This window comes from Cynocephalus volans, chromosome 11 (genome assembly GCF_027409185.1).
Source record: "Cynocephalus volans isolate mCynVol1 chromosome 11, mCynVol1.pri, whole genome shotgun sequence".
In the NCBI taxonomy this organism is placed as follows: domain Eukaryota; kingdom Metazoa; phylum Chordata; class Mammalia; order Dermoptera; family Cynocephalidae; genus Cynocephalus; species Cynocephalus volans.
The window spans coordinates 61,892,143-61,904,639 of record NC_084470.1 but is presented as its reverse complement, the minus strand read 5'-3'; the positions used below and the strand labels follow the sequence as shown (position 1 = coordinate 61,904,639).

The 12,497-nt window shown below is 51.3% G+C and overlaps 1 protein-coding gene across 3 annotated transcripts in view; it reads left to right on the top strand.

The window, feature by feature from the left end:
• Window positions 1-12,497, top strand: part of POC1A (POC1 centriolar protein A) — a 78,259-nt gene that overhangs the window by 54,421 nt on the left and 11,341 nt on the right. For 2 of the 3 annotated variants that reach the window (XM_063114705.1, XM_063114703.1), the window contains exon 10: window positions 3,534-3,677. The exons of the other annotated variant lie outside the window; for it this stretch is intronic. In XM_063114705.1, the coding sequence (XP_062970775.1) occupies window positions 3,534-3,677 (144 nt within the window). The remainder of the gene's footprint in view (window positions 1-3,533; window positions 3,678-12,497) is intronic. 3 annotated transcript variants of the gene reach the window in all.

Genomic DNA, 12,497 nt, shown 5'->3' with positions numbered 1-12,497 from the left:
CTTCCCTATGAGCCTGTCCCTCAGACGGGTATACTCTTATGCTCTTGGGAATTTACCTCAGGATGAATCACACCTTGAGCCTCACCCATATCTGGTTTAGATGGGACTTTGGATTTTGGACTTTTGAGTTGTGCCAAAACAGCTTAAGACTTTTGGGACTATTGGGATGGAATGAATGTATTTTGTATAGGAGGGGGACATGAATTTTGGGGGCCAGGGGTGAAAGGTTATGGTTTGAATGTGTTCCCCAAAAGTTCATGTGTTGGAAACTTTGTTGCCATTGTGGTGGTAAGAAGTGGGGCCTTTGGGAGGTGATTGGGTCATGAGGGCTCTGCTTCATGAATAGATTAATGTCATTATCCTGGGAGTGGGTTATTGTGGGAGTTCAGTCCCTTTTCCTCTCTTTCTTGTGTGCTCTCACTCTCTCTTACCCTTCTGCCTTCTGCCCTCTGCCCTTCCACTGTGAGATGACCTTTACCAGATGCCACCGCCACGTTCCTGGATTTCCCAGCCTCTGGAACTGTGAGCTGAATACATCTCTTTTCTTTATAAATTACTGAGTCTGTGGTATTCTGTTATAGCAGCAGAAAATGGACTAAGACAATTGTCAGTCTTTTTCTTGTTAGGATGAGATTAATGCTTTCCCTGACTCTATATCCTAGGCAGAAACTCCTTATACCTACTTGCATCTTGATGAAAAAGTGAGGCCATAGTCAACCCATAGACCAGTCAGGAAGTCAACCCCAGATAGGGATTGTCACAAGGAAAACCTACAAGCTGTTATGTTTTGTTTTTTAATTAAGTTCTATGGTTTGGTTGTTCATGTATCTGGGTGGCTGATCATCAGCCAGATATGTATGCAATTCCTGCCCTGTGTGAAGTGCTGAGCTCCTGGTGGCATATGACAGGCAGGCACAAAGGTAACAGGAACTGAGGCAGGCAACACATTAACCTACTGTGAGAATCCAAGGTCCCACACCAGGGTGGCATGAGAGGGGACACCTGCAGATCCTAAGTGAGATTTCCACAAAGTTAAATAGTTTCATCTCTTAAGAGTCACTTTTTGTTGTTGTTAGGATATTAAGATGTTTATATTTAGCAAATGTGAGAAATTATTGACTTGGCGTAGTTAGTGTGTCTGTGTGGGTTAATTTTTATTGTGATTTTACTTATGATATACTTAACTAAGAACCACTAGTCAAAGCCCTTTGGACCCTTTGATGTTGAACAGACAAAGTGCTGACAAGAATTTTCCCCTTAAATGCTGCTCTCGTTATTCTGTGATTACTCATGGCCCTTGTTCAAGCAACTCTTCCCATTCTTGCGTGTCGTTTTCTTATATTGGCTTTCTCACTGTTTTCCAAGCTCTCAGGGAAATGCCATAGCTCCAGAATGCTAGAGTACAGGTAAGTGGCTGCAGTGCCATGGGGGCAGGGCTGCTGGCCCTATGCTGCAGTGCTGGAATTTCAGGTGGTGAGCTCGTCTCTTTGAGGTGTTGAGTGAGTGTGGAGGGTCTACTTTGTGCTCACCTCTGTGCTGGGCAGACATTCCAGAGCAGGCAGGGTTGGAGAATGACACAAAAAGTGTTAGACCCAGGAGCTGGGGGCCTCCACGAGAATGCAGGAGAGGAGCTATGCACGTGGAAGCCCAACTGCAGCTGATGTCACCTGCCAGAAGCTGCCTGATGTCCAAGAAGAGTCTGCACTTCTGATTCAGGTCCCAGCTCTGTCATTTGCTGGGTGACTTAGAACAAGTTACTTAACCTCTCTGAGCCTGGGTTTCCCCATCTCAAAAATAAGGTTAATAATATCTATTGCAAAGGGCTATCATAAGGATTAAGTGAGGTGACATTAAATGAGGACATATAGTAGGTGGCAAGTAAGCAGAGCAATTGCTGGACTGCTGGTGTGTTAAGTGCTGCAGTGTCTCCTGATGGGACTGGGCAAGGAGGCAGTGAAACAGCTTGGGGCAGCCCTGGGGTTTTGAGGTGGGTTCCTTTGGACAGTCATTTCCTATCAGGGCCTCAGTTTGGAGCTGGCTCAGCTTTGGCTCAGAAGGAGGGTTTCTGTTGCTAAAGTCAGTGGTGCTCCCCCTCAGCATCCTCTGTGCTTCCAGAGGCTCAACTCAGTACTGTCGTTTTCTGAGCCCTTCTACAGAAACACTCAGGATTTCTATTCCCTCCTTGCCAGGCAGCATCAGTCTTGCCCACTGATCAGGGCAGGGATCGGGCAGGCCTAGATGTGCAGGAGCACAGAGGAGCTCCTGATTAGGAATGGGGCATTGCAAGGTGAGGGTGGGATTGGGATGCCTGGAGCAGGGAGAGGAAGGGTGGGTGAGGGCATCCACAGTAGAGGACCACATGATCTGGGCACAAGATGCAAAGGCAGGAGAGGAGCTGTGGAAGGAGGCAAGCCAGATAGGGGTGCCTTGCCAGCGGGCTTGAATTTTCTCCTAAAGGTGACAGAGAGCCCTGGAGGATTGGCAAAGCTGGGGAGTGATGTGGTAACATTTCAGATGCCCATTGGTGAGGTAGTAGTTTAAAACTCTGAGCCCCAAGTGTGGCCGCATTTATGGGTTCCTGAGGCTTTGGGGCTAGCCCAGAGTGTGGGCCATCACTGAGCACGACATTTCCCCAGGAAACAAGTCTACAGAGGAATTGCAGGCTACAAGACCAGAACTGGGGCATCTTCTGGGCTTGCTCTTGGGCACCCATGGCTCTGGGCTTCCAGCCCTTCTGAACATGTGCACGGCACCTCCTAGGTCAGGAGAAGCCTTTGTCTGTCATCTGTGCATAGACCAGGGGGCTGAATTTTCTGAATTTGGGGGCTAAAGGGCCTTAGGCAGAAACACCAAGTCCCTCACATTCCTGGAGTCCTATCTGAAGCAGCCTAGGGGTGCCTGTCTTGTGGATTCTGACTCCTTCCAGCCATCTGGCTGGGACATCCATACGGAAATCTTTGTTTTCCCGGGGGATCTAGGCCAGGGCTGGGTTGGAACATCCTTCCCCCTCCTCTCAGTTCTGAGCCACAGCTACTGGGGCCTTGGGAAGGTGTTAGTGAAGCCTGGGACATCCCCATGTTGGGGGGTGGGGAACAGGAGTTGAGCCGACTGGGAGGGGAGGTGACTTCAGGGCCAGCTTGGACTTCAGTGTCTCTGGACTCACCAAGATGCCTGCTGGAAGGTGAGAGCTGCATGAAGTGACGGGGGACAGGCCAGCCTCCCTGAGGGCCTTTGAGAGCAGGCTGAAGGCACTCACTGGCTCACCTGTCTGTCCCCACCAGGCCCCTTCCAGCTGGGCCCGCCAGGTGCTCTGATTCCGCTCCTCACTCATGGCCTCTGCTGGGAAAGGTGGGTGTGTGGACCCAGGTGTGGGAACACTGCCATGCTGCCATTTCTCACTGACACTTGGAATTCTTGGAATTTGCTTGCTGCTGGTTTCCATTTTGCATCTTTTAGAGGGGCTATTCCTCTCTCGGGTATTTCCTCAAGCACTGAATAGACTGAGAGACTATCTTCTTTCTGTCTTTAATTAGCCGGAAGTGGGTTTCCCCATCCCACCAGGCAGAAGCAGGAATCTGCAGTCTGTGCAAAGCCAGCCCCAGGAGCCCGTCAGCATGCCTCAGACGCTGACCAGCACTCTGGAGCACATTGTGGGCCAGCTGGATGTCCTTACCCAGGTAGGCCATGATGTGAATTCACCCAGGTGTCTACACTTGGTCTGGTATTGGGACCATTTGAAGTTGGCTGGCAGGTGCTGGATTTTTTAAAACCGTAATTGATTTTCTAATCCAAATTAAAGAAACAGCAGTGACTGCCCCGAGATCCTGGCTCTCGGAACCATCCAAGCCCTGTCCAGGCCACTAGACTTAAAAATCACTAATGCTGGCTCCTGCCATAGTGTGTCCACCCAGAGCTGGATCACAACAGTATTTGAAAGAAACACTGTTTGTCCACTCATACCACTCTGCTGGGTGGGCACTTCAGGGACATGCCAAGGAAATGTGAGCAATGGCTCAAGGCTCCTGAGAGCCCAGGCTCTGGGTTCAAGCCTGGTGTCATTCTTTATGCTCCAAGCAACCCCAGAGGAATCCCTGCAGTTCTCCAAGCCCTGGCATGTTTATCTGCAATGTACAGGTGATCATGGGCTCTCCCTTCCACATTCATGGTGAGGATTAAGGGAGATGAATCTGTGGGAAGTGTTTGGCCCATGCCTGGCTCTAGGTAGCTGCTCAATAAATGTTAGTTGTGGCCTTGACTACCTTCATCAGTGAGGTAGATGTGGGCCCTGCCCTCTGGAGCTTGTGTTAGCAACTCATATGTAACACAGACACAGTTTCAATAAGAGCAAAATGTCCTGATGAGAGGTGGTGGCCAGCAATGGAGTGTGCCCAGTGGGGGCATCTCACCTAAGGGAGGGAGAGTGGTCCTGGCAGAGGGAGCAGTCTGTCTGTAGGTCTGGAGGGGCCATGGGCACATCCAGGGAATGAGCGAAGCCCAGGTGGCTGGCATGTGGCATGTGAGGGTGGGGCAAGGCAGGATTTCAAGGTCCTCTGACTCCTTGTCTCCTTGGCCCTTGATGCCAGGCTGGGACTCTGCTGATCCCCCTCTCCCATGCCAGCACATGGGCAGAGCAATGCTACTAGAGGGACGCATGTGGCCCACGAGGAAAAGAGGAAGGTGTTAAAGCTGTTAAAGCGGGGAGAGGAGACCAACAGCAAGGAAGAGCTGTCCCCAGTTCAGCCCACATGAGGGACAGAAAGGACTCTTGGTGTATCTAACCAAAATGGGGTTGAAATGGTGTGGCATCCTTTCCCTACCTCTCGTTCTTGGTCTGAGTGAGGATTGCTCCACATTGTATCACATTGTACATGGCATGTCACAGTAGCACACTGAAGGAAGCACGCTTGAGGAGAAAGGCCAGGTGTCATGACTGGGGGTTATGGGGCTACAGACATGTCTGAAAGCTGCAGGTGCTAAGAGAGATCTGAGCAACTTGCAAAAACTTTGAAAAATACCCCACTTCAAACCTGTCAGAAACTGCCTAATGTTCTTCACGGCCTCATCAAGTGAGAGATCAGGGGAGGTGGAATCAATTAGAACTTTAGAGGATAAAATCGGATATTAAGTCTGAGAAGATGGTTAAAAATAGCTTCATGGATCCAGAGGAGTACAACACTAAAAATATTTCCTGTCACTATGTTTTAGGGGTGCTCATGGAAGGTTTGTTATGTGTTAGTAGTTAGGAGTATTAAAGTAATTTTGCAAGAAACTTGTGTCACAGAGAATAAGTGAAGGCTGTCCTGTGGCTGGAGCTGGGTGTCTGTATGTCCCTCTGGCACCCTTATCCTACCTCACACCGTTTAGCCCCTTTGCAAATCCGAACGGCAGTCCACCCCTGAGCAGATGCCAGGCACATCAACCAGTCACCTGCTTTGTAAAACTAAAAATGTGTGTTTCTGGATGCCACAAAGTGAAGGGTGTTCTTGAGGGACTTGATGTCTCCTGAGGAAACTTGGATTCCACGATGAAGCCCTAGTGAGGCCTTAAAGGTCAAGCCACTTTCAGAACCATACAGGGTGCATTTGTGTTAATCCAGCTGTACTGTCCTCAGGCATGGCTGTCAGTTGTTCTTCAGGCCCACCTTCCTCTCTCCTGGAGTTGGAGCTCTAGCTGAGGTGTTCCAGCCATAGCCACAGCTGTCTCCACCATGGAGTTGGAGGTTTCCCGCTCTCTTCTCTTTGGATCAGCCCAGTAGAGGGCAGGCCCTTCTCTGGGGTGTGGGTAATAGTTTTATTGGGATATAACTCACATACCATACAATTAACCAATTTTTTTTTCTTTGTGGCTGGCCGGTAGAGGAATCCGAACCCTTGACCTTGGTGTTACAAGGCCATGCAGCAGGCACCTCTCTGGATGGTCTAGACTGACATAGCCTTCTCCTGAGGCCTAGAACCAGGTGGCCACTGCCATCCTTCTTCCCAAGTGACTTGCTCAGCTGGGCTCCCTACTTGATCTGTGGGTATTGGCCTTGGGTGCCACCCCCTCAGCGAATACTACTCACTGTGCCCCCCCATCCCGAAGTGCCTCTGTGCTCTGCAGGGGGAGGGTGTCCCACCACCCCAACACTGACTCCTACTTCAAAGTCATCGTCTCAATCATGCTATTCTCCATCCCACCCCTGCCCCCCTGCCCCTTCCCTCCCACATGAGGAAGTCTACTTCAAAGTGCCCTCCCACAGGGAAATGTGCCTTCTGGGTCCTTCAGGCCTTCATTCTGCAGAACATCCTTCCAGGGGAGAACCATGGGAACTGCAGTGGGCAGCAGCCAGGGGTGTTTACTGAGTGAGTCACAGAGTCTCCAGCCCCCGGGTGACATAAACAGGGCACCCCATTACAGAGGCTCACAGTCCTCAAAGCCTGCCTTCCTGTTCAACAGGCTGGGTGTGGCCCAATGTGGCAAGGCCACCTCTGTGGATGTTTGTGGCCTATTTGGCCCTAGTCTGAGGGCCAGGGACCCAATCTCAGTCCTCTCTAGGGTGACCCTTCAGTGGCACCTCTGTACAAAGCAAAGGCCTTGAGGCTGGGAAGTTGAGCGAACCCATAGGGGAGGAGTGGCTCAGAGCTGTCTGGCTCACCACAGCCTAGTCCAGTGACTTTGGGCAAGTCACTTAGCCTCTGAGCCTCATTTTCTGAATCTGGAACACATAGCTGATAACAGTACCCACTTCACAGGCATCTTGGGAGGATTAAATGTGTCAGCCTATGTGAAGCTCATTGAACAGTGCCCAGCAATGCCATACTCTGCTGATGTGTTAGGTGCTGCTCCTGCTGCTACCGCTGTCATCCAAGGCGAGACAGGGGCATCTTGTCACACCAGACATAGCTCCCCAGTTCCTCACTGCCTCATGAAGCTAGAGCCTTCCCTGCCCAGGATGAAGCTAGACCCTTCCCTGCCCAGGACAGCTATTTCTCAGCCCCCCAAAGAAGAGATGGCAGGTTCCCTCCATGCACATGCATTCACTGAGCCCATTCGGGGGGGGGGGGGCTGTGTGAGATCCATCCCACTCTCAGGAAGTCTCTAGGTCTGAATCTGCTGATGTCAGAGCCAGGCCAAGAGGCCTCTCAGATCAATAGGAAACCAAATTGCCCTTGGGGCTTGTATAGCGTCAGAAACCTAGTCCTATAAAATTGAGGTTGTACTGTTTTATTTTTTTAGGAATACCTTTTTAGTAAAATGTATATATTATTTTTCAAAAGTGTGTTTATATGGGGAAAACAGACTTTAGGATGACCTTACAAGGTATGTGGCCCTTTGTCCTGCCTCCTGCTGTTGGTGCTGTCCCGAGCAGGTGCAGTCTTTAGGTTGCCCTGGCCTGTCAGGTCTCCCCCGCATTGTTGTTTTAGATGGAGAGTCCTCAGCATGTGAGGATCACATCTTCACCCTAATTACCATCTTCCTGATGTTTATCTGAGGCCTGTAACTTTCCAAGGGCTTCCCTTTGCAGTCCTCACTTTATCCTTCCATCTGGTGCCAGCAGCAAGAGTCATGCCAGGTGCAGATAGGACATTAATAATCGCTGTTGTGTCTGGACTAGCCCTAGGGTCTACCCAGCCTTGGGTGTCTCCAGAAGCCAGGTGATCCTGATTTTAGCCACTATAGGTCAGAGCTTCCCCAGCTTTCCTTGATAAACAGTTATGATGGAATTGGGGATGGCTTTGTCAAGAGGTTCCTCTGCAAACCAAACTTGACCTTCCTGAAAGTTAAGCCCAGAAGTTCTTGCTAGGGCTCTGTGATCACAGAGCTCAGCAGGCTGAGCCCCTCAGGTCACCAGCCAGAGCACACATACCCTTGCCCTGGCCTGCCTTTTTGGAGAGACTCCCCTCCTTACCCACTGTGAGGTTGCTGTTTGGGACTTCACTGGTTCCTCTGCTGAGCTCCTTGGGGCCCTCATCCCAGCCAATGCCATGCTCTGAGCAGCCAGGGTTTGTTCACCAGCTGTGGGGAGCAGTGGTTCTCCCTTGGGTTTAGCAGCTGCTCTGCTCACCCAGTGAGCCACCTGCCCATCAGCCTGGGTGCACTTGCCCTCCCGGATTTGAGGGCCAACTCCACCATTCATCACCTGGGTGACCTTAGGCAGGCGACATCACCCTCTGAGCCTCAGTTTACTCTTGTAAAATGGAGACAATGAAGGCTGCGCAGGTCTTCCAAGCACTGTTATGAAGCTCACGGTTACTGGGGTGTGCTAGACTGGTGCTGGCTGTTTTGTGACACACAGCATTAGGTCGATGTTCTCTGAGGGGCAGTGTGGGGAAGCACCAGGGTGGCCTGGTGGCATGGGAGTGGCAGGAGTGGACCTTCCACAGGCCTCTATAACTGCTGGACTCGAGTCCCAGGAATGCTTTTGAGCTGCCAGTGAGGCTCTAATGTCTGCTAGGCAGGAGGATGAGAGGGAGAGAAAGAAGAGATCTTTCCCCAGGCTCCAAGAAGGAGAAGGGCACAGGAGGTGATGGAGGCACTTGGATGTACATGGGGGCTGCTGAAAATCAGGTATGGGCCATGAGGCCCTTTAGACAGAACCTTGAACCCAGATGTGGGCATTAGGGGCCAAGATTGAAGCTCTTCAAGGATGTATAGTTCTTGTGACAGCTATTCTTTGAATCAAATTATTGTAATGGTTATTGGGGAAAATGTATTTCCTAACAACGAAATTTAAATTTTTCTTTGGGGGACTTTTTGTTCCTCAAAAGCCGTATGAGAACTCTCCTAGGGCTGAGGTCAGGCGTGTTGTGCTTTGTATTGTGTGTGTGCCTCGCTCAGAGACCACACATCTGTCCCTTGAGGTGCAGAGATTCTGCTGTGAGCCTGTGCTGAGTGCCATCCCCTACCTCCCCATTCCGGGAAGAACACATGCCTATCCTAGGGCTGCCCCGGGGTCATTCAGCTGCGGGGCCTGCCCTGAGTCTTCTCATCTGAGAAAGTTGGCTCAACCTCAGAGGCCCATGGGGATCCAGAGAAAAGCCTAGACCGGGAGTCAGAAGCCCCAGCTGCTCTGACCTGCCTTTGGCTCTTTCTGGCTTTCTCTAGGGGGGAGATTTTAGGTACTGCCCATCTGTCTGTCTGTCCCATGCAGAGGTCAGCATGTCAGATGGGGCCAGGACTTCCCATGGAGCCTTGCTGCATCCTCCCCGGACCAGGTTGCTCCATTATGGCTGCCCCTGGAGGACTCCAGGCTGGACCCTGTGGCTCCCCGACCAGCCTGCTTGGTGATGGGCACTCAGTGGATGTCCAGGCAGAGGCCCTGGCCTGTGTGCTCTTTCCCCTCTTGCTCCTGTGGGGGTGCCACCTAGTGATCTAGGGATCCTTTCCACAGAAGCTGGAAAACTACTTAGTGAGCAGGAAGAGGCCGTCTCCACAAATAGTGCTCCTGCATGAGCTCACCTCCGCCCTGGCTTTCTTCATGGACTTTCAGGGCTGCTGTGCAGTGCTTGGCTGCCCTCATGAGTAACCGAGGCTCAGCTGGTGTCTGGAAGTTGTGGAGGCCCCAGGTCTTCTTTAGGGAAGTGGAACATGATGGGGTGGAGGGCGGAGATGTGGACAGTGACCCAGGAACTGTGGAGGCTGCTGTGAGGGGTCTGGCCCAGGCTCAATGAGCGGCTTGGTGGTTTTGCCTCGGAAGCCCACAGCAGAGTTATTTTTGACTCCAGTTTCATGTCTTGCTGCTTTTTAAAAATACCGAGCCATGAAATTCCTGCTCCAACAGTTTTTTTATGGCACCCAGTGCTTCAGGCTGGCCACAGCAATGCTGTGATGTCACGTTCAGGTTCTTATGACTCATGGAGGCTGCTGGGCTCCAGGACTTGAAAATGCATGCAGTGGGGAGCAGGCCCACCCAGCCCTGCTGACGGGGGTCTCTTTGGTGTTTGAGTTTAAATGTCCAGGTCATGGAGCTCTGCTGACCTAACTCAACAAGGCCAAAGATTTTTGCCCATTTATTTTGGGGAATTAGAAAGAATGTCCCATTTGCTTCAAGACACTGTATCTGCCCTCAGCCCTCCTCCCACCCCCCATGTTCCCAGCAGTTCCCTACTTGGCAGGCTGCTCTGGTGAGGCATCGAGTTCCATGCTGGTGGGCAAGGTGGGAATGCTGAGCCCTCATATGGGTCGGGCTGCCTGACTACTCTCAGGGGCTTCTGGTGTCCTTCTTTCCCGGGCAGGCCAGCTGTTGCATGTGGAAACAAACTCCAGATATGAAAGTAGTTATGTCATTTTCCCTGGGTGTCAGTCTTCCCAGATACATCCAGACCAAATTTGTTGGGAAGGTATAGAGTAAAAGTCCCCCCTGTGATGATCCCTGTTTACAGAACATGTGCAGCCCTCCTGACACTGCTCCCGCTCACAGGCAGGGCCATAGGGTGGCTTTTTTTGTTTCTACAAAAGTGGGCGCTCTCTCCACATCAGCACATCTAGTCACCTCCCATACTTGGTACATAGTAGATTTAGCCATCCTCCTCTATATGGACATTCAAGGGCTGCCTTTTAACCAAAATCAAGTTCAAGATAGCTTGAGCTCTCACTACTTGGAGTTTGGAGATATGAGATTTGTTTTCCTTCTGCTAAGAGGCTACTTTCTGGAGAACCAAAGACTCAAGATACTGTCTGGTGTGTGCTGGGAACATACTTGATGCCTGACTCCAGGCAGCTCAGAGATACTGGGGAACATCTGTCTGGGCCTTCGGCCCCTCCCCAGCCCTGTTGCTTTTCTTGGCATTTTACCCACAGGCTCCTCTGGCTTTGCAAATGCAAGGGACAGGGGAGGCTATGTCTTCCCCAAGTACCAATTCAGGGCCAGTGCCTGGCCTCCCTTCATGATATGCAGCCTGCTAGCAGCACTTGAAAACAGGGCAAGCTCATGTTTATTATTGCATGGGGAGCTGGATGGCTGCTCCCATGGGGATCTGGCAGAAAACTCTTGTTTTCCATCTTCTATCCCATCTGGGGTTGTGGCAAAAAACAGCCCCTCCCCAAAGAAGCTGCAGATTGAAGGCCCCCGCCTGCCAGATGGGCTGGGCAATGGCTGTGGTTACCTCTGGGGCCTGGAAATATTCACGGTCGGGTAGTGTGAGATTTCTTCTGAGGCTCTGAGCAGGCCTAGAGATGAGGGGGAGGGTTGGGAGCTGGCAGGCAGGGGAGTGGAGAACAGAGGCTGGGAAGGGGAGTGAGGCCCACGCAAGGACATGTCATTCAGGCTGACTTTGGGCTCACTCTGAGAGGAGGGAAAAAGGGGACTCCAGGTGATTTGCTCTTGTTCCTCTGGGGACTCAAGGGCCCTCCAAGGAAGGCTCAAGCACAGGACATAAGAAGTGAGCCTATGAGTGTTATGACAGGCAGCCCCAAATGGGCCTGCATGGCTGTGCACTTAAGCAAGTCACAGCTGATTCTGTGTTTATTTGGCACTGTCCTGGATCTGAATGAAGTGCCTCTACAGCACTCTGTAGAGGGTCTGGATCCAGGCCTGTACTGTGGGTATAGACCCTCATCATACCCACAGTTCACAGCCGGGGGGAGATGAGAACGCAGAAAGAAGCTGTGAACTTAGCAGGGCGTGACACTTGAGGAGCAATTCTGTGCCCCACATTCTAATCTGGGCCCAGCTGGTGGCTCCATAAAACTGGCTGGGGTGAGAGGTCAGGTTTCCCCACCTTGGATCAGTGGATACTTGGCAGAGCAGGAGAAGGCCTGTGCCCTTCATCCTCCCTGAGGTGGTCTTGTTGGGCAGGAGCTACAGCCTGACTTGCCAGACTATACTGAAGTTTTCCAGGCCTCCCACAAGCTACCAAGCAGTCTCTGGCTTGAGGTGATCATGTTTTATTGGGTCTTGGTAAGTTAACTACCTTAAATGAGTTGTTGGAAAAGTCAGCCTCTGAAGTAATGGAATACAGAAGGTGGCTGAGGCCAAGGTCCCTGTCTCATGCTTAGCCCTGTGTGGACTCACCTGGAGTCAGAGTACAGCAGAGCCTATGGCCAAGCATGACTGGCATCCTACACCGTGGCCCTGTCAGACACCTGGCATCCTTAGTGGCCTGAACATGGCTGACAAAGAGATGTGCTTGAACCCAGGCCAGTGTCTGTGGGGCTGTGGCTCAGGTCCTCCCTTCTGGTGTGAGTAGCGTCCTGTGGGTCCCAGAAGCATCTTGTTCTGTGAATGGCGGTGAGTGGACCCACTTTTTGTAGGTTCTTCTTTTGGGGGAAGCAGTGATTTGGAAGGGCTATTTGTTTAAAAGGAGTTGCTATAAAGCCACGAGGAAGGTAAGTTAGCCAAGATTCCTTAATCCAGGGGCTAATCCACCAAAAGAAAATAGCGTTTCATGTACTTCCAGAAGAGAGCTAATCCTCAGTAGAGATGGGAGCGGAAAGATGTGAAAAAGTCAGAGAAATCCTATATCCCTGAGAGAATGTGAAACAGAAGTACAGACCCTTGGGCTCAAGGGACCAAAAGC